The 19,107-nt window shown below is 34.9% G+C and overlaps 1 protein-coding gene across 1 annotated transcript in view; it reads right to left on the bottom strand.

The window, feature by feature from the left end:
• The window catches only part of CDH9 (cadherin 9), a 151,988-nt gene that overhangs the window by 31,245 nt on the left and 101,636 nt on the right, over window positions 1–19,107 (bottom strand). The window contains exon 3 of the mRNA XM_012459926.2: window positions 4,574–4,868. Coding sequence (XP_012315349.2) covers window positions 4,574–4,868 — 295 coding nt within the window. The remainder of the gene's footprint in view (window positions 1–4,573; window positions 4,869–19,107) is intronic.

Below are 19,107 nucleotides of genomic sequence, written 5' to 3' on the forward strand. Positions count from 1 at the left end.
TTTATTCAACATTTTATACTTAAAACCTAGCAGAGCATCTAGTGCAAAATCATAAGAACTAACATTCACAGAATGCTTAATGTGGACTAGACGTAGTTCTCAGTACCTGATTGGTTCTTATTACTTTATCTTCAGGGCGTATGTGGGATGTGGGCCTTGGGGCACATAAAAATTGCTAATGATCACAAATCCAGTGGGTGATAGAGCTGGACTTGGTCTAATTCTATTCTAAATACATTTGGTAAAAAAAAAAAAAAAAAAAGTGTTTCTTATAGATATTTTACCAAATGGCCTAACTCTCTGGTGTTACAGATACAATTGGATACAGTATTGAATTGACACATAGTGAACCTCTGGGACATGAAGAATTCACTGACTGAGTTACTTTTATGGTCTATAAAAAACTACAAAGAGATTCCTGGTTGGGGATCAAAGTGCTAGGAGGAGGACTGGATATGTTTTTCAGAGTGAAGGTAGGGGAAATTTCCAGTCATTGAGAAAGGATGCATCGCCAAATTTACACAACAGGAATTTGCCTAGGAGAAGAAGAAAGCATGCACATGAAGAAAGTTCATAGAAAATCTTTAATCAATAGTATAATGATCACAAGACATGAAAAATATAAAAAGTAGAAATGGAAATGGAAAATGCAAAACATTGTAAGCAAAGTAGATCACATTATATTTAATTATATATCTTTATATAGCTTCCAGATTATATGTTCTGGTTAGAATGTGCTAATGTATTTCAGATTTCATGAGTTTATTGGAGGCAACTTAATTTAACTGAAAATGGGGTAGGGCATTTGGCACTAAAAATTTAATGTGAAATATGGCACATGATTGTGACAGACAGCAACTGAGGCAGAGGGAAGCAACAAGGAAAGGAATTGGTGAGAGAGGAAAGGCATAAAAAAATACTTTAGGAAATAAAAATGAATGGAAATAAGGGGCAGATAAATGGAGATTGTCAGAAGATAACATTGTAAAGAAGGGTAGGGCAATAATAAAGAAATCTTGTCTTATTCCATAAGACTCTATTTCTTCACAAAGCTAATACTTGTTGCTTTCAACTCTGATTTAAATGAAATCCCTTGTACTATCTGAAAATAATTCTAGAATTAAATTATTGTGAATTATTTTATTTATAGATATATTCTTAATTCTTTGATTATGTATCAGATTTAACTGTTAATATATTGTTTACACAAGGCATGACAGAGTTCTTAAATATTACTTGTTAGTTTTCCTAAGTAAATTGGTTTATTTGCATACATAGGTATAAAGAAAATCACACCTGCAATGCTTATAATGAGTTAGTCTTTTATTTTCCTTTAAATAAGGTAGGAGAGTTACAATCAAAGATCAACACAAGTTTAGGAAGTAAAATACATCTACTTTTTATTTAGATATTATTTATATGGTTATATATAGTGATATATATGGTTTTATATATATAGTGATATATATGTTATATATATAGTTATTGATATATATGTTATATATATAGTTATATATATATATATGGTTATATATAGATATGTATGTATTAAAAGGCAGGGGCTTTATCCTCTATATTCTTATTTAGATTTAATTTGAATGATAAGGGAATTTGATATAAAGTAATAAATGAGAAAGTTCTACTTTAGAGGAGTTACTCTCAATTTACTAAATTAGAAGTTTTCCAGATTACATTTTGAATAATAAGCATAACTATTTAACAGAGAAAAATAGGCATTAAAACTGTCCAGCTATCTCTTTGATACGGTTTGGCTGTGCTCCCACCCAAATCTCATCTTGAATTGTAACTCCCATAATTCCCATGTCAATTACGGGGGCGGGTTTCTCCTACATAGTTCTCCTGATAGTGACTGAGTCTCACGAGATCTGATGGTTTTAAAGACAGGGGTTTCCCTGCACAAGTTCTCTTTCTTTGCCTTCTGCCATCCATGTAAGACATGACTTGCCCCACCTTGCCTTCTGTCATGATTATGAGGCCTCTCTGCCCATGAGAACTGTAAGTCCATTCATCTCTTTTTCTTCCCAATTTCAGGTATGACTTTATCAGAGGTATGAAAATGGACTGATACACTCTGCATCTATTAACTTTTCTTTTTCTTTTTAAAAATAGGCTAGTAGTAAGCTGATTCTGTGTGGTTTTGGTCAAGTCAGTTTAATTCTTTTGGGCTCATTTTTATTTATTTATTAAAATAGGCAATTAAACCAAGTAGAGTATCTTCTGCATATACATATTATATATAATAAAATATATTATACATTTATATTTAAGTAATGGAAGCACATACAACATTATAGGTGAACCAAGGTGGAAGCAAGTAATGTGATGTTAATATTAGTAATGAAGAATAACAAATGTTCAGGATTAAAATTTATCTGTATTCTTAAACACTTAGTTTTTCATGCCAAAAGCTGCAGTCAGAGCCATACAGCTGCCTGCTGCTACATACTTGTCTCATTTTGTGGTAATTCTAGCCATGTAGTGAATGCAGCTGACAGTGGCTCAAATACTTATTTTTGCAACCTACACTAATCTGAAATTGTACTGCTTACACTTTAAAGCTTATGCAAATGAAATATAGATTGCCTAACAGAAAGAGATTTTGCACAGAAGGAGATTTTGTACAATATAAACTACAAACCATCTTTCATGCATAAACTTATGTATTGTATATTTTATTATGAATGATGAAACCAGGATTGTAAAATATGTGTGTGCATGTGTGTATGTGTGTGTTTATTTCAGTCCTGATATTATTACATATTCAATCAATATTAATAGAACCCAGTTATATTAATATTTCATATGAGACAAAACATATTTGAATTCTGTATACAGCTGATAAATGGTAACAGACAAAGTGAAATATAATAGTCCACTGAAAATAATGTAGGAGAAAATACAGGTTATGTGTGATTGGATATCTACAGATTCTGATAGAGAAATATTTGTTTTTCCACAAAAGTGGGGTACTTCTTTGAAAAACTTTTGTGCATTCACATCTAAAGCAATTATTATTAAAGTTTCTCATATTTAGATGTTTTCATTATCCTAATTACACTTTTTACTTTTCTAGATATGTCAAATCTTTCTGAGGAAGGACAAGTGAAGGTTTTTGTGCTGTAAGTTTTCAAAATATCTCACAAAACAATAGGTACACAAGAGAAATAATATCTTATAAAAGGTACTAACTTAAAAACAGAATTACTTTAAAATAATCATCAATAGGAAGTTGATGAATATAATTTCATCTGTACCTTTTTCTCACATATAAACCCATTAAAAAACCATGACAGGTGTCTAAAGTAGCCCGCTGGTAAACCTATAAAAACCAATCCAGTACTTTCCATGCAACTCAGGTACTAAAAAATATGACAGGAAACATCTACTCATGTTTTATTTTAGGGCATTGTGATTTCACAGGAGTCCTGTCTAATTTGATAAATCCCTTTGGTATTATTAGAGTGAATATCTGAAAGGGCTATTGCAGTTCTGTTTAACTGCATTTTCCTCAGATGGATGAGATTTCATTTGAGGTGAGAATAAATATGTTTTTTAAAACCTCTTGGTTCTTCCTACTAAAAAGCCCACATAGTTAAATTCTACATTAAACATTCAGCAAATGTGGATAAGTTTGTTTCTCCTTGTATAGAAATTATTTTAGACTGAAACATATATTAGTTATAAAAATGTCAAAATCATACACTTAAAACTGGTTTTGAAATAGTGTTCAACTAAATTGTATCAAATTTGGGAAATTGGTTGCAGATCTTATAAATTCAATTATATCACTTATTTTAGAAATATGATTTGAATCAGTTCTCATTCTCTCATTAACAAATCTAGACCTTTCATATTAATAGAGTTAAATGTAGTCATACACAGATAAAACTTTTACAAGTGGTATCTAAAATGGTGGGCAGCAAGAAGTGAAACAATTATTTTTCAATTTGCATAAGCCAATGGTCAGTAGTGAAATGTGCACAAAAATAACATAAAAAGACTTGCAATCTTGTCATGATACTACCAGTTTATTTGATCTTAATTCACTTGCTTAGCCTTTCTGAATCTTCAGTTCCTAATTAACAGAACAGGGGTTTAAAGTTCTATTTCTCATGCCTACCACATAAGTTGGCTTTAATGATCAAATGAGAAAACACTTCAATAGAAATTTGCCAAATGCAAGCATTAATTGTTATTCAAAATAATGCAAGCAAAATTGTCCAAAACTGCTGATTATCTATTTTTTTTTTTATCTCTGGCAAAAATACATTCCACTTGGCTGCTGTTTGAATGCCAGTTAAGTAGAGTTGAGGGTATTGACTGAAATAAAGTGAATTAACTGCTATCAGTAATCATATTTTATATAAATTACAGCAAAACAGGAGAATTAAAATACGTAGAATTTAAAATAGAAGAGTTTGTTTAAGCTAAATAGTAGTTTCCAGTTACAACTATTATCTTGAAAGAGGTCACATATCATAACCACATGTAAGTAGTAATTATCTGAGCAAACAAACAAATAAGAAGTTTACATGGATTAGAATATACCTACCGACTCCAGACATTTCAGGAACACTGGCAGTGTATAAGTCTTTTGTAAATTTTGGCTCATTGTCATTGATATCATGAATTTTAATGATAAATTCCGATTCCGGTTCCACCTGCCGCCCAGTTTTTCTGTCTATAGCCTTGGCACGAAGAATGTACAGAGATTTTTCTTCTCTGTCTAGTTTCTTTGCAGCATGAATGTCTCCTGTATTTTCATCTATAACAAATAGACTGCCAGCCCCATCTCCTGTTAATATGTATTTTAAATTTCCATCTCCTTTATCTTGGTCAGTGTGAAGCTTTAGAGAGGTAGAAAAAAAGAGTTCTGTAAATATACACATTATCGTTACATAAAACATAATTTTGGCACTATAAATATGTGTCCACATAACAGCTATGCAATGATTATCTTAATGATTGTCTTGACTTTCACTGTCGGAGGGAGTTAAATATTTCTGTTCTTATTATACTCAAAATTTTTAACTGTCATATTTAGACATCATAAGAGACTAGATTTAAAATAATGTGAAAATTTATATGTATCTGTCAAAACAAAGATATTTATCAGTAAAATGTTACCAAGATTTTGACCCCTAGTGCGTTAAAAAAAAAACTATTAACCTATATTTTGAGTGTAAAATATTAATTAATGTTGATTACATTTAAAATGACTAAGCTCTAAGATATGAGGGATTTCTGAATTTGTTATAATGACAAGTTTAGGGTAGATACCTTAATTTTTAACTGATTTTATTCCCCTTCAGGATAGATTATCCCCTTATCTGTGGAGTATACATTTCATAAGTGGATCCCTGAAACTATGGATAGTACTGAACCCTGTATATAGTATGTCTTTTCCTATATATGCCTTCCTATGATAAAGTTTAATTTCTAAGTTAGGCACAATAAGAGATGTGCAACAGTAACTAATGATAAAAGGGAACAATTATAACCATATACTGTAATGAAAGCTATGTGAACAGTCTCTCTTTCTCCCTCTCTCAAAATATCTTATTGTTATTTACCATGGGTAATTGAAACCTCAGAAAGTACAACCATGATTAAGGGGAAATTATGGAATTAGGTATAATATTCTTTGTAGAAATACAAACTGTTTAAAAGAGACTAATCAGAGAGAGAAAGAGATTTTTAATTGCTTATTTTCTATATGACTCTAGGAGAACACTTTTTCAACCACAATGTTTTCATTTTTATAAAATGTTGTATTTTTTAGATCTTTTGCATTCAAGTAATATAAAACTCACAGCTTGTCCTCTGGCCATATGAACTATGTCTAAGGAAAAAATAGAATTTTTTCATAAATTATTTTATTTCCATTAATATGTGCCCATCTATAAAAACAACTTTTTAATGTAGAAGGCTGATCATGGAATATTTAAAACAAACAGACCATGTAATCCTAGAAATTGTGAATTGAAAAAAACCTTAAAGTTTTTGCAATACTAACATGATTCTAAAATTATAATTTTTAAAAATTAACTGAAAACAATAATTATTTATATCATAAATTATGGATACAGTATATTTTTATATATGCTTACATTATAAAATTATTAAATAAAACTAACAAATCCATCACCTCATATACTTATAATTTTGTTTTTATGGTGAGAACATTTACATAGAGGTGGATGGAGATGAGATATTGATCAAGAAATGCAAAATTTTCTTATTCAGGAGTAATAAGCTTCAGTGGTCTTTTGCTCTGCAAGGTGAGTATAATAAATGATAATAATTATATATTCAAAATTACCAGAAGAGTAAATTTTAAATAAAACTGGAGTTTTAACTTCCCTGCTACCTTGACTTACATCATACACTTTACAATTCTTATTACATCCTGCCCTCACCTGTTTCTTCAGCACTCCATTTTCTTTGAATTATTTGACTATTAAAATTCTGTTTTTTAATCATAGTCCAAATTATAAATGTTTCATATTTTACACCTCCTTTGCAAGTTTAGCATCAAAATAATTATCATATGTAGGTAGACTTTCCATCTGTGAAATATCTTCTCAAGACATCTTTCTTCATTTTTGTGGCTACTTCGTATATTTTCCATCATCTTATCTTCTCTGGACCACCAGAGCAATCTTCTAATCATGCTGCCTCCACTCTTGCTCTACTTCAAGCAATTTTTCATAGCAAAAAGGGTGATTTTTCCACATCAAAAATCTAGTCATATTACTATCTAGGTTAAAAATCTTCAAGTCATAGCATTTAAGAACTATACACCCAAAGTCATAAAAACCAGGGTTAGTGTCATGCGTATTTCTGTGTTATATTGGGCATGTTGTTTGCTTGTTTTTTATTTGTTTGTTTTTGGGTTTTGGGGTTTTCATTGTTTTTTTTCTTTGTTTTTAAACTTGTTTATTTTATTAAAAGAGTATATATTTTTAATCTTTACTTTTATTGTTATTGTGATAGCTTGAATTCCATAACCTTATTTATACATCCTGGATAATCTGGCCCTGAATTTCAGAGCCATATCTGCCTCTTTTCCCTCTTGCTATATATACATTCTATACATAACAATTATTTTGTATTGTCTTTAGGTCTCAGAAGGCCTGTTCTAGCTTTCAAACCCGATGTTTGCATCTCACCTTTTTACATCTTTCCCTTTTTTTAGTATTTTCCTTTAACTAAATTTGCCTTATCTTATTTTAAAATTTCCTCCTTAGGGATGCCTTTCCTGACTCACTGGATTAGGATGGATGGGCCTGTTCTGGACTTACATAGCACACTTCATTCCCTAAAATGATACTCATCACATTTGATGTAATTGTTTACCATGCCCACTCAGCTGTAAAATACATCAGGGAAAGACTGATACTCCTCTATTCAATCACTCAACATATATTTCTTGAAGTCCACTAATACTTCCTTTTTTAACACTAACTAGTCACATAAATACAATTAGAAAAATCAGATAATACATAAAATAAAACTTGCCTTTTAATTTAGGTTACATCCTATAATTCTATGTGTCACTGATGTTTTTAATGACTATCTTTTTGAAATGCCTTTTTCAAACCTTTTATAGTTAATATTTTTGTACTTTTATCTTTGCATTACTAGTCATTATATTCTAAGAGGATGGAAAGAAAAATATATACTTTTGATGAAAGGAAAAAAATAGCAAAAATGAAAAAGGTGGATAAGTGGAGAATGTTACGTATTAGATGCCCAATAACAGTACCTTTTAAACCTGCTATTATTTTTCAACAGTATCTTTTTGTTTTGCCTTGATGTAGTTTTCTTTTTGTTTTGAGAAATTTGAAAAATTAAGCATGTACATACAAAACAAACTAACAATTTAAAATATATCTGTGATGGTTAATTTTATGTGTCAGCTTGACTGGGCCGTGGGATGCAGACAGATTCAGTTAAACAATATCTTGGGCCGGGCGCGGTGGCTCACGCCTGTAATCCCAGCACTTTGGGAGGCCGAGGCGGGTGGATCACGAGGTCAAGAGATCGAGACCATCCTGGTCAACATGGTGAAACCCCGTCTCTACTACTACAAAAAATTAGCTGGGCACGGTGGCGCGTGCCTGTAATCCCAGCTACTCAGGAGGCTGAGGCAGGAGAATTGCCTGAACCCAGGAGGCGGAGGTTGCGGTGAGCCGAGATCGCGCCATTGCACTCCAGCCTGGGTAACAAGAGCGAAACTCCGTCTCAAAAAAAAAAAAAAAACAATATCTTGGGTGTGTTTGTGATGATGTTTTTGGATGAAATTAATATTTGAATCAGTAGTCTAACAAAAACAGATTGACTTTCTCAATATATGTGTGCCTCATCTAATGGTTTGAAGATAGCACACTCTCACAGAGTTTTGGAAAAAAAGCTTTGCTGTTCTCTGCCGATAACTACTCTCTGAGAGGCAGTTACTGGTCTTCTACTGAAGACCAATTGTCTACCAATTTACTATGTAATCTGAGTGATTATACTGTTACCTGATTCACCAAGTCATAAAGTTGGACATAGACAACAGAGTTGCATCATCGAATGGAAGTTTTATATAGGTGATATGGCCTCAGTAGGCCCTGAGGCACAAGTAAATTGAAGAAGTAGCACAAATGTCTGTAATCTCCACTCCTTCTACACTGTCTTCTCAATCAGACTACCTCTGTGACCACACAGAGAATCCCCTATGATTGATTTTACTAAAGAAAAGAATGTTTAGGTCTGTTTTACAGAGGATTCTGCATAATATGCAGGCACCAACTGAAAATGGACAGCTATAGCATATAGCCCCTTTCTATAACATTTGTGAATAGAAGTGATGAAGGGAAATCTTGCTAGTGGCAGAATTTGAGCAATGCTCCTGGTTATTCACTTTGCTTGGAAGGTGTAATGGCCACATGTGCAATTGTGTACCAATTCACAGGCTGTGACTAATGGTATGGTTCCACGACTAAGACCATGGGAGGAACACGATTGAACAATTGGTGACAAAGAAGTTTGTGGAAAAGGTATATGAATCACATTTTTGCCTATTGTTCTGAATAGGCACCAAATGATAACCCCAATGTACTGGCAGTTTAATAATCAAGTGGACAGGATAGTCTGTTTCATGAATCCCAGTCAGCCTGTTTTCCCAGCCACCTTTTTCATCAGCCAATGAGCTTATGAACAAACTGGCTAGGATGGCTGGGATGGAGTTATGCTTGGACTCAGCAACATGGACTTCCATTCATCAAGGCCAAGCTCACTCCAGCCACTGCTGACAGTGCTGAAGCTCTCAACCACAGAAACCAACACTGAGCCTTGGATATGACACCATCCCCCAAACGATCAGTCAGCTACAAAGTGGCAGGATAATTACATTGGATAGCTCTCATTTTGGAAGAGACAATGTTTTGTCCTTAGTAAATACTAAATAGGCACTTATACTGGATATAGATTTGCCTTCCCTGCATGCAATGCTTCTGCCAAAACTACCATATTTGTGCTTGCAGAATTTGCAGAATGCTTCATAATGTTCCAAATGGCATTGCTTCTGACAAAGGAGCTCATTTCACAGCCAAAAAAAAAAAAAAAGATGCATAAATGGGCCCATACACATGGAGTTTACTGACCCTACCATGTTCCTCATCACCCTGTGGCAGCTGGTTTAATAGAATGATGGAATGCCCTATTAAAAATTTAGTCCCTTTGCCAACTAGTTGGCAATACCTTGCAGGGTTGGGGAAAGTTTCCCTGGAAGGTTGTATATGCTTTGAATTAATGCCTAATGTAGGTGCTGCTTTTCCTGTAGCTGGGATTCACAGGTTTAGGAATCAAGATCTAGGAATAAGAGTGACATCACTGTTATCTGTAGTGACCCACTAGAAAATTTTTGCTTGCTGTTTGCACATTCTGGTGCTTTGCTGGCCTCAACGTCTTACCTCCAAAGGGAAGAAAACTTCCACTGAGAGATACATCAATAAATTTATTGAACTGGAAGTAAATAATGCTGCCCAGCCACTTGGGCTCCTCATGTATCTAAATCAACAGGCAAAGAAGAGAGTTACTGTGCTGGCTGCAGAGATTAGACTTGATTACTGAGGGGAAATGTGGCTGCTAATCCACAGTGGAGGTAAGGAAGAGTACGTCTGTCATACAGGAGTTTCTTCAGATCATATCTTAGTATTCCCATGCTCTGTATTTAAGGTCAATGAAAATTACAACAACCCAATCCCTGCAGGACTACTAATGATACAAATCCTTCAGGAATGAAGGTTTCAGTTACTCCACCAGATGAAAAACTATGTCCTGCTGAGGTGTTTCCTGAATGCAAACAAAATATAAAATGGATCACCAAAAAAAGTAGTTATAAGTTGTTGGGGGAAGCAGCAAAGGAGAAAGGACTTACAGAGTGCCTACAGAAATTGATTATGAATAACATATAAACAAGGAACAACAAACTGTAGAAGGCCACAGGAAGCCTCTGAGAAGGAAGGCCTCTCCATGCCTCATGTTCTGGTGCAGGGTGACCTTGGCTCTGTTACCATAAACATTGTGCTCAAGGACATAAAATCCCTTTGTAGCACTATGACGTAGCCAGACTTTTAGGATCCTTGTAAAGCCTGCATTCCACCAGCTGCACAGAGATAACAGGCTAAAGATAACCACATGTTCTTGTTTTGTGGAACTCCCAAACCACCACTGTTATCAATCTTTAGAATGACACAACGATTGCAGCTCACTGATTCACTTCACCATCATGTCACCCTCTCCCCACCATCACTCCACCCCTACCCTATAGATCAAAGTGATTGTAACCAATAAACAGTGTGAGAGACCAGAGCTCAGGTCCTTCACTGCCTCCAGAGTAATAAGTGATGGTCCCCGGGTCCCACTGTTTGCACTTTTAATCTTTTTCTCAATCCTTGGTTGCCACCGAACTAGGGGTACCCATGGGTGATGTGGGTATTGGTTCCCTACAATAAATACCAGCTACAATCATATGACCAGTTAGAGAAACAAAGACATAATTGTGATGAATATTTTCTCTTTATTTTGTCATGAATGTGTGTATATATTTCAAATATCCATCTTCTCTTCAATCTCTTATCCCCTTATCATGTAACATAAGCTACATTAACTTTACCTTAAAGTATTTCATTATTGTTAATTTTATCATTATAGTATGCAAGTTCTGAGATACCAAGGAGGAAAGTAGGCATTACTCAAGGTCTTTACCTTCTCTTCTGGGAAAGGGGTCAGTGTGTTTTTGGTTGTATACAAAATAGTGGTGTCATATTAGATAGATTTATGACTTTCTTACTGTTCTTCTTTTCTTCCTTCCTTCTTTTATTTTCTTGGAGAAGGGGACTATGTATGGTTGAAGAAGATGCATATGGGTACCAAGTTGACAAGGGGCAGATTCGTGATAGTTAATTTTGTGTGTCCAGATATGGCCATAGAGTGTCCAGATATTTTGTTAAACATTATTCTGGATGTGTCTGTGAGGGTGTTTCCAGAAGAGAGGAAGGTAGATAATGGATAGACTTAGTAAAGTGGATTGTCCACCTCAGTATGGGTGAAGAGTCTTCACACAATCCCTTAAAGTCCTGAGTACAAAATAAAAAGCTAAGTAAGAGATAATTTTCTCCCTTTGCCTATCTGCAAGCCAATATATCAATCCTCTCCTGCCTTTGGACTCAGACTCAATCTGGAACGCATATGATATATCACCTAGCTTCTCAGAATTTTGGACTCAGGCTGAAACTATATGATAGTTCTTCTGAGTCTTCAGCTTGCCAACTGCAGCTCTTGGAACATCTTTGCCTCCATAATCTTGAGAACCAATTCCTTATAATAAAATTATATATGTTTTCTGTTTTTCTGGAGAATCCAGACTAATAAAACATCTGATTTTAAAAGTTTTTAAAACTGATTTGTGGAAGATGAAGTGGAATAAGATGGCCAAGTACAAGCCTGCAGTGATCATTCCTCCCACGGGAACATCAAATTGAACAACTATCCCTGAAAACTCACCTTCATAAGAATGAAAAATCGGGCGAGTGATCACAGTACCTGATTTTAACATCATATTTAGAAAAGAGGCACTGAAAAGGGCAGAAAAGACAGTCTTTACTTGGCTACACCACTCTTCTCTCATCCACTTGCAGCAGCCGCGTGGTGAGGAAAGAGAATCTATGTGCTTGGGAGAATGAGAATGTAGTGACTGTGAAACTTTGAATTGGAATGAACTCAATGCTGCCCTGTCACAATGGAAAGCAACATGGGGTAGAACTCAAGCCGGCACCCATGGAGAAAGCATTTAGACTAACCCTTGCCAGAGGGGAATTGCTCATTCCAGTGGTCAGAAGTCAAGTGCCAACAAGCCACCATGGTCTAAAGTGTTCTGGGGTCTAAAATAAACTTGAAAGGCAGTCTAGGCCACAAGAACTGTAATTATTGGGTAAGTCCTGGTGCCTTGCTGGGCTCAGAGTCAGTGGACTTAGCGGGGATGTGACCTAGTGAGACACCAACTGGGGCAGCCAAAGGCATACCTGTGCCTCGCCTCTCCCAACCACCAACAGCACAACCAGCAGTTCAGGGAGAGAGCCTTTCCTCTGCTTTCAAAGAGGAGATGAGAGGGTAAAGAGGATTTTATCTTGCAACTTGGATACCAGCTCAGCCACAGTAGGATAGGGCAGAGTCCTGAGGCCCCCATTTTGGGCCTTAGCTACTGGATGACATTTCCAGACATACCCTGGGTCAGAAGGGACTCACTATCCTGAAGAGAAGAATCTAATTCTGGTTCACCACCTGCTGACTAAGGAGCCTCTGGGCCCTGATAATCAGCAGTGGTAGGCAAGCAGTACTCGCTGTGGACCTTGAGTAAGACCCAGAGCTGCACTGGCTTCAGGTGTGACCAAGCACATTCCCAGCTGTGGCGGTCATGGGGAGACAATTCTGCTTGAGGAAAGGAGAGGGACTTGGTCGTGCATCTGGTGGACCAGTTTGGCCACAGTGGGGTAGAGGACCAAAAGTAATCCTGGGGGTACCAATTGTGGGTCTTTGCTCATGAACAGTATCTCTGAACCTGACTGTGGCCATAGGGAAGTCCACTTCCCTGAAGGGAGAGACCCAGGCCTAGCAGCTAATGAAAGAGTCCTTGGTTCTTGAGTGAACATTGGTGGTAACCAGGCAGTACTTGGCATGGGTTGGAGGTGGTATGGCTACAGGGAAAGACCCTCTGCTTAAGGAAAGGGGAGGGAAGAGTGAGAAGGACTTTTTCTTGTGGTTTTGTTGTCAGCTTAGTGTCAGTACGATAGAAAACCCACATAGATTCCTAAGGTTCCTGACTTCAGGCCTTGGATCCTGGATGGCATCTCTGGACCAAGCTAAGACCAGGGGAAACTCACTGCCCTGAAAGAAGAACATAAGCCTGGTTAGATTTACTATGTGTTGATTTTAGAGCCCTCAGAACTTGACTGAACACAGATGGCAGCCAAGCAGTGTGTACTGCGGGCCTTGGGAGACAACTAGTGCAGTCCCAGTGGTGGGGGCCACAACAGTGCTGTGTCACCCCTACCCCAGCTTCATGCAGCTCAGCACAGAGACAGACTCCATTTGCTTGAAGAAAAGTGGAAAAAGAAAAAAAGCAAAAGTCTTTGCCTGGTAATGCAGATAATTTTCCCAGCTCTCACCCAAGACCACCAAAGCAGTACCTCTGTGAGTCTGCAAGAGCCACAGTGTTATTACTGAGCCTGGGATTCTTTTATGAAGATATGGCTGCAGATATGTCCAAAGACACAGATTACAACACCCACATTCCTTCAAATACTTGGAAAGCCTTCCTAAGAAGGATGAGTGCAAACAAGCACAGACTGAAAAGACTACAGTAAATGCCAAACTCTTTAATGCCCAGACATTGATGAACATCTTCAAGCATTAAAACTAGTCAGGAAAACATGACCTCATCAAGTGAACTAAATAATGCACCAGGTACTAATTCTGTAAAGACGTAGCTATGTGACCATTCAAACAGAGGATTCACAATAGCTGTTTTTGTTAGAGTAGACAAATAGCTAGACTTGAGCAGGAGAGAGAGCCCCTGAGAAAAGGGAGGTCTGGAAAATCTTACATCCCAGAGACCACCTAAAACATGTATGCCAGATATGAGCAGAAAAAGGGAAATACCTGTGCCGAAAGAAACACCCTTTAAGATGCCCAGTAATTACTCACTCTGTAGTTAACCTGTCAGAATATAGCTAGTTACATGCTGATAAGGAAGGGAAGAGGGCAAAAAAGAAATTTTGAAGAGATACATAGGCACAATAAGTATAGATTTGACCGATATTCAACCTTCCTGAGGTGGCAGGAAAGAGCAATGTAGCCATTGCATAGAATTGGTATACAGCACTGGGCCCACACATTCACACTGATAGTCAGTGAGAATCCCACCACACTGGGATGGGAACTAGAAAGGGACTAAAGCAGAAGGGAGAAACTAGACAAATAAAAAGGTGGAAACTTAAGACAGAAACTTCAAGAAAATATCTGGCATCAATATAACCCAATACAGAACTCTCAGGGCTGCTGCTGGCTCATTCACTTTCAACAGCCTGCTCTGCCTCATCTCTGAGTGTACTGTCTCTCTAAATAAACTCTTTTCTCTCTACTTTTCTTCAGTAATCTCTCTATTGTTGAGTAAATAGTCTCTTTGTTGAATTCTTTCCCTCAAATAAGTCTAAGAACTGAGGACTCTGCACTTCCGGTAACATATTAAGGAAACTCAGGAAAATTCAAGAAAACACAGAGAAAGAAGTCAGAATTCTGTTAGGTAAATTTAACAAAAAAATTAAAATAACAAAAAAGAATCAAGCCGAAATTCTGGAGTTGAAAAAATGCACACTGAAGAACGCATCAGAGTATATTAAAAGCAGGATTGATCAAACAGAAGAAATAGTTCACTTGAAGACAGGCTATGTGAAAATACACAATCAGAATAGACACCCCTAAAAATGAGAGAGAATAAAAATGAATAAAGTATGACTACAAAATCTATAAAACTGTCTCAAAAGAGAAAATCTAAGGGTTATTGATCTCAAAAGATAAAATCTAAGAGGAGAGAGAAAGAGATGAGAGTAGAAAGTTTATTCAAAGAGATACTAACAGAGAACTTCCAAAACTTAGAGAAAAATATTAATATTCAAGGACAAGAAGTTTATAGAACAGTAGTAAGCACATTGAACCCAAATAAGACTAACAAGGCATTTACTACTCAAACTTCCAAAAGTCAAGGACACATAAAGAAAGTATCCTAAAAGCAGTAAGAGAAAATAAACAAACAACATGCAAAGGAGCTTAAATACATCTGGCAACAGATTTTTCAGTGGAAAACTTACAAGACGGGAGAGAGTGGCACAACATATTTAAAGTGCTAAAAGAAAAAAAAATCACTTATATTCCGTAGACATATCCTTCAGAATTGAAGGTGAAATAAAGGCTTAAGCAGAAAAACAAAGCCAGGAGACTTCAACACCAGACTTGTCCTAGAAGAAATGTTAAAGGGAGTTCTTTAATGTGAAGGAAAAATATGTTAATGAGCAATAAGAAATCACCTGACGGTACAAACTCACTAGTAAGAGTAAGTACCCAGAAAGACACAGAATATTCTAACATATTATGACACTGTAATTGTAGTGTATAAACTACTCATATCTGGAGTAGAAAGATGAAAAGAACCAATTAAAAATAACTACAGCAACTTTTTAAGACATAGAGAGTATAATAAGACATAAACAAAAATAAAAAGTTAAAGAGAAAGTAAAGTTAAATGTAAAGTTAAAATCTAGAGTTAAAATGTAGTTTTTATTAATTTTCTCTTTGCGTGCTTGTTTGTTTGTTTATTCAATTAGTATTGAGTGGATAATAGGGTTTAAAAAAAAAAGGAAGGAAGAGGACAAAGCAACCAGAAAAAAAAATATCAGAAATAAATCCCTACTTCTCAGTAATAGCAATAGATGTAAACGGTTTAAATGCTCCTATCTAAAGACATAGAGTAGTTACATGAATTAAAATAAGCAAGACCCAATAATCTTGCTTAATGGATAAACAAAAAAGAAAGACAAAGCAATCTATTGTTTACAAGAAACGCTACATCTATAAAGACACACATTAACTGAAAATAAAGGGGTGAAAAAATATATTCTATGCCAGTCTAAACAACAACAATAAAAAGCAGGAGTAGCTATACTTAGACAAAATAGGTATCAAGACAGAAATATAAGAAGGGACAAAAAAAGTCATTACTTTATTATGATAAAGGATTCAATTTAGCAAGAAGATATAACAATTGTAAATATATATGTACTTCACAATAGAGCACCCATATATACAAAGCAAACATTATTAGAGCTAAAGAGAAAAACAGATCTTAATATAATAATAGCTAGAGACTTCAACACACCACTTTCAGCATTGGAAAGATCATCTAGACAAAACACCAACAAAGAAACATTGGAACTTAATCTGTACTATAAACCAAATGGACATAATCAATATTTACAGAAGATTTTATCTAACGACCACAGAACAAACATTCTTATCAATCATTTTCAAGGATAGATTATATGTTAGGCCACAAAACATGTTTTAAACATCTAAACAATTGAAATAATATCAAGTATCTTCTCTGATCACAATGGAATAAAACTAGAAATCAAACATGTGAGGAATTTTAGAAAAACTAAGCAGCACATGGAAATTAATTAATATGCTCCTGAATGATAAGTAAGTCAATGAATAAATTAACAATAAAATTAGAAAACTTCTTGAAACTTACTAAAACCCACAGAATACAGTAAAAGCAATAGTAAGAGGAACGTTTGTAGCATAAGCACTTACATCAAAAAAGTAGAAACACTTCAAATAAACAACCTAATAATAATCTTAAGACACTTAAAAAGCAAGAGAAAATTAACCCCAAAGTTAGTAAAATAAATAATAAAAATCAGAACAGAAATAAATGAAATTGAAACAAGAAAAACAATATAGACGATCAATGAAACAGAAACATGATTTATTAGAAAGTTTAGCAAAATCAACTATCATTTATCCAGGTTAAATAACAAAGAACAGAAGTAAATAAATAAAATAAGTAAAATCAAGATAAAAAATAAGATATTACACCTGAGACCAAAGAAATTCAAAGGATCATTACAGGCTTCTATGAACAATTATATGCCAATAAATTGGAAAACCTAGAAGAAATGGATAAATTCCCAGACACATTAAACTTAACAAGATTAGACCATGAGGAAATCCAAAACCTGAACAGATAAATAACAATGAATGAGACTTAGGTTGTAATAAAAAAAAGTGTTCCAACAAAGAAAAGCCCAAGACCAATAACTTCAATGCTGAATTTCACCAATTTAAAAATAATTAAAAATTATAGTCAAACTATTTCAAAAAATAAAGAAGGAGGAAATACTTCTAAACTCATTCTGTGAGGCCAGTATTACCTTGATACCATAGTCAGGCAAAAATATAGCAAAGAAAAAAGAAAAATGCAGGCCAACATCCTTGATAAATACTGACACAAAAATCCTCAACAAATTCTAGCAAACTGAATTCAACAACACATTAAAAAGATTATTCATGATGATTGTTTATAATATTTTCTATTGATTTCTCTGATTCCTTGTCTTGTTCAGTCTTTATTTTGGTTTCCAATTTTTTCCTGCCTTGTCTAGGTATGATTGAGCTTTATGATTTCATTTTCTCTCCACTCTAAGAAAATTAATTATAATAATTTAAAATATTTGACAGTTGCTTTAGAGTATTATAGGTATTACATATATAATTATATAGATAAAAATTTTTACATATTTATAAATATATAACATAGTTATATATGGGGTTAATATTATTTGTATTTATATTTAAGCCTACAGTCCCCGATACTGTAGGGGAGATGAGGTGGGAGGATTGCTTGAGCATGGGAAACTGAGGCTATAGAGAACTGTGATTGAGCCACTGCACTCTAGCCTGAGCTACAGAACAAGACCTATCTCAAAAAAAAGGTAATTAATTAAAGCAATTTTTAAAAGTATATAATTATATTTACAATTAAGTTAAATATAAATATACAATTAATAAGTAAATATGATTGCATATAATTGCATAAACATATTACAAATAATATATAAAATACATGATGTAAAATTTCATCTGGGGAAACTACAAAAGATGAGCAAATTAAACCTGAGGGAAATTCAATATTGCTGACACTTTGATCTTGAACTTCCACCCTCTACAACCATGAAAAATGTTTTTGTTGTTAAGTCCAAAATGATAAATAGGAAAAAGAGAAAGAAGTCAATGAAATCGACAATAGGAGATCATAAAAGCTATCAATAAAGCTAAATGCTGGAAATACAAATAAAATGTATAAAACTCTAGCCAGGCTAACTATAGAAAAAAAAAGAGAGAAGATACATGTTACTACTATTAGATATCACGACTAACCCCATAAACAGTCAAAGGATAGTAAATAAATATTATAAACAATTCTGCCTTAGTCCATTTGTGTTGGCATAAAGGAATTCCTGATGCCCAGTAATTTATAAAGAAAAGTAGTTTTTCTCACTCATAGTTCTTAATATAAGAAGCATGGTGCCAGCATCTGCATCTGATGAGGGCCTCATCAGAAGCCACTAATGGCAGAAGGCAAAGGACAGCAGATATTGTATGGCAAAAAAGGAATAAAGAAAAAGGGAAGAAAGGTGCCAGGTTCCTTTCAACAACCAGTTCTTGATGAAACTAAGAGTAAGAACTCAAGGCCTGGTGTGGTAATCCCAACTCTTTAGGAGGCTAAGGCCAAGCAGATGTCTTGAGCCCATGAGTTTGTGACCAGCCTGGACAACATCATGAGACTTCATACAATAATTACAAAAATTAACCGGGCATTGTGGTGTGTGCCTGTAGTCCCAGATACTAGGGAGGATGAGGAGGGAGGATTACTTGAGCCTGGGAATTGAGGCTATATTAAACTGTGATTGAGTAACTGCA

The sequence above is a fragment of the Aotus nancymaae genome, unplaced genomic scaffold (genome assembly GCF_030222135.1).
Source record: "Aotus nancymaae isolate 86718 unplaced genomic scaffold, 86718_ANA_hifiasm-v0.15.2.pri h1tg000014l, whole genome shotgun sequence".
Taxonomy (NCBI): domain Eukaryota; kingdom Metazoa; phylum Chordata; class Mammalia; order Primates; family Aotidae; genus Aotus; species Aotus nancymaae.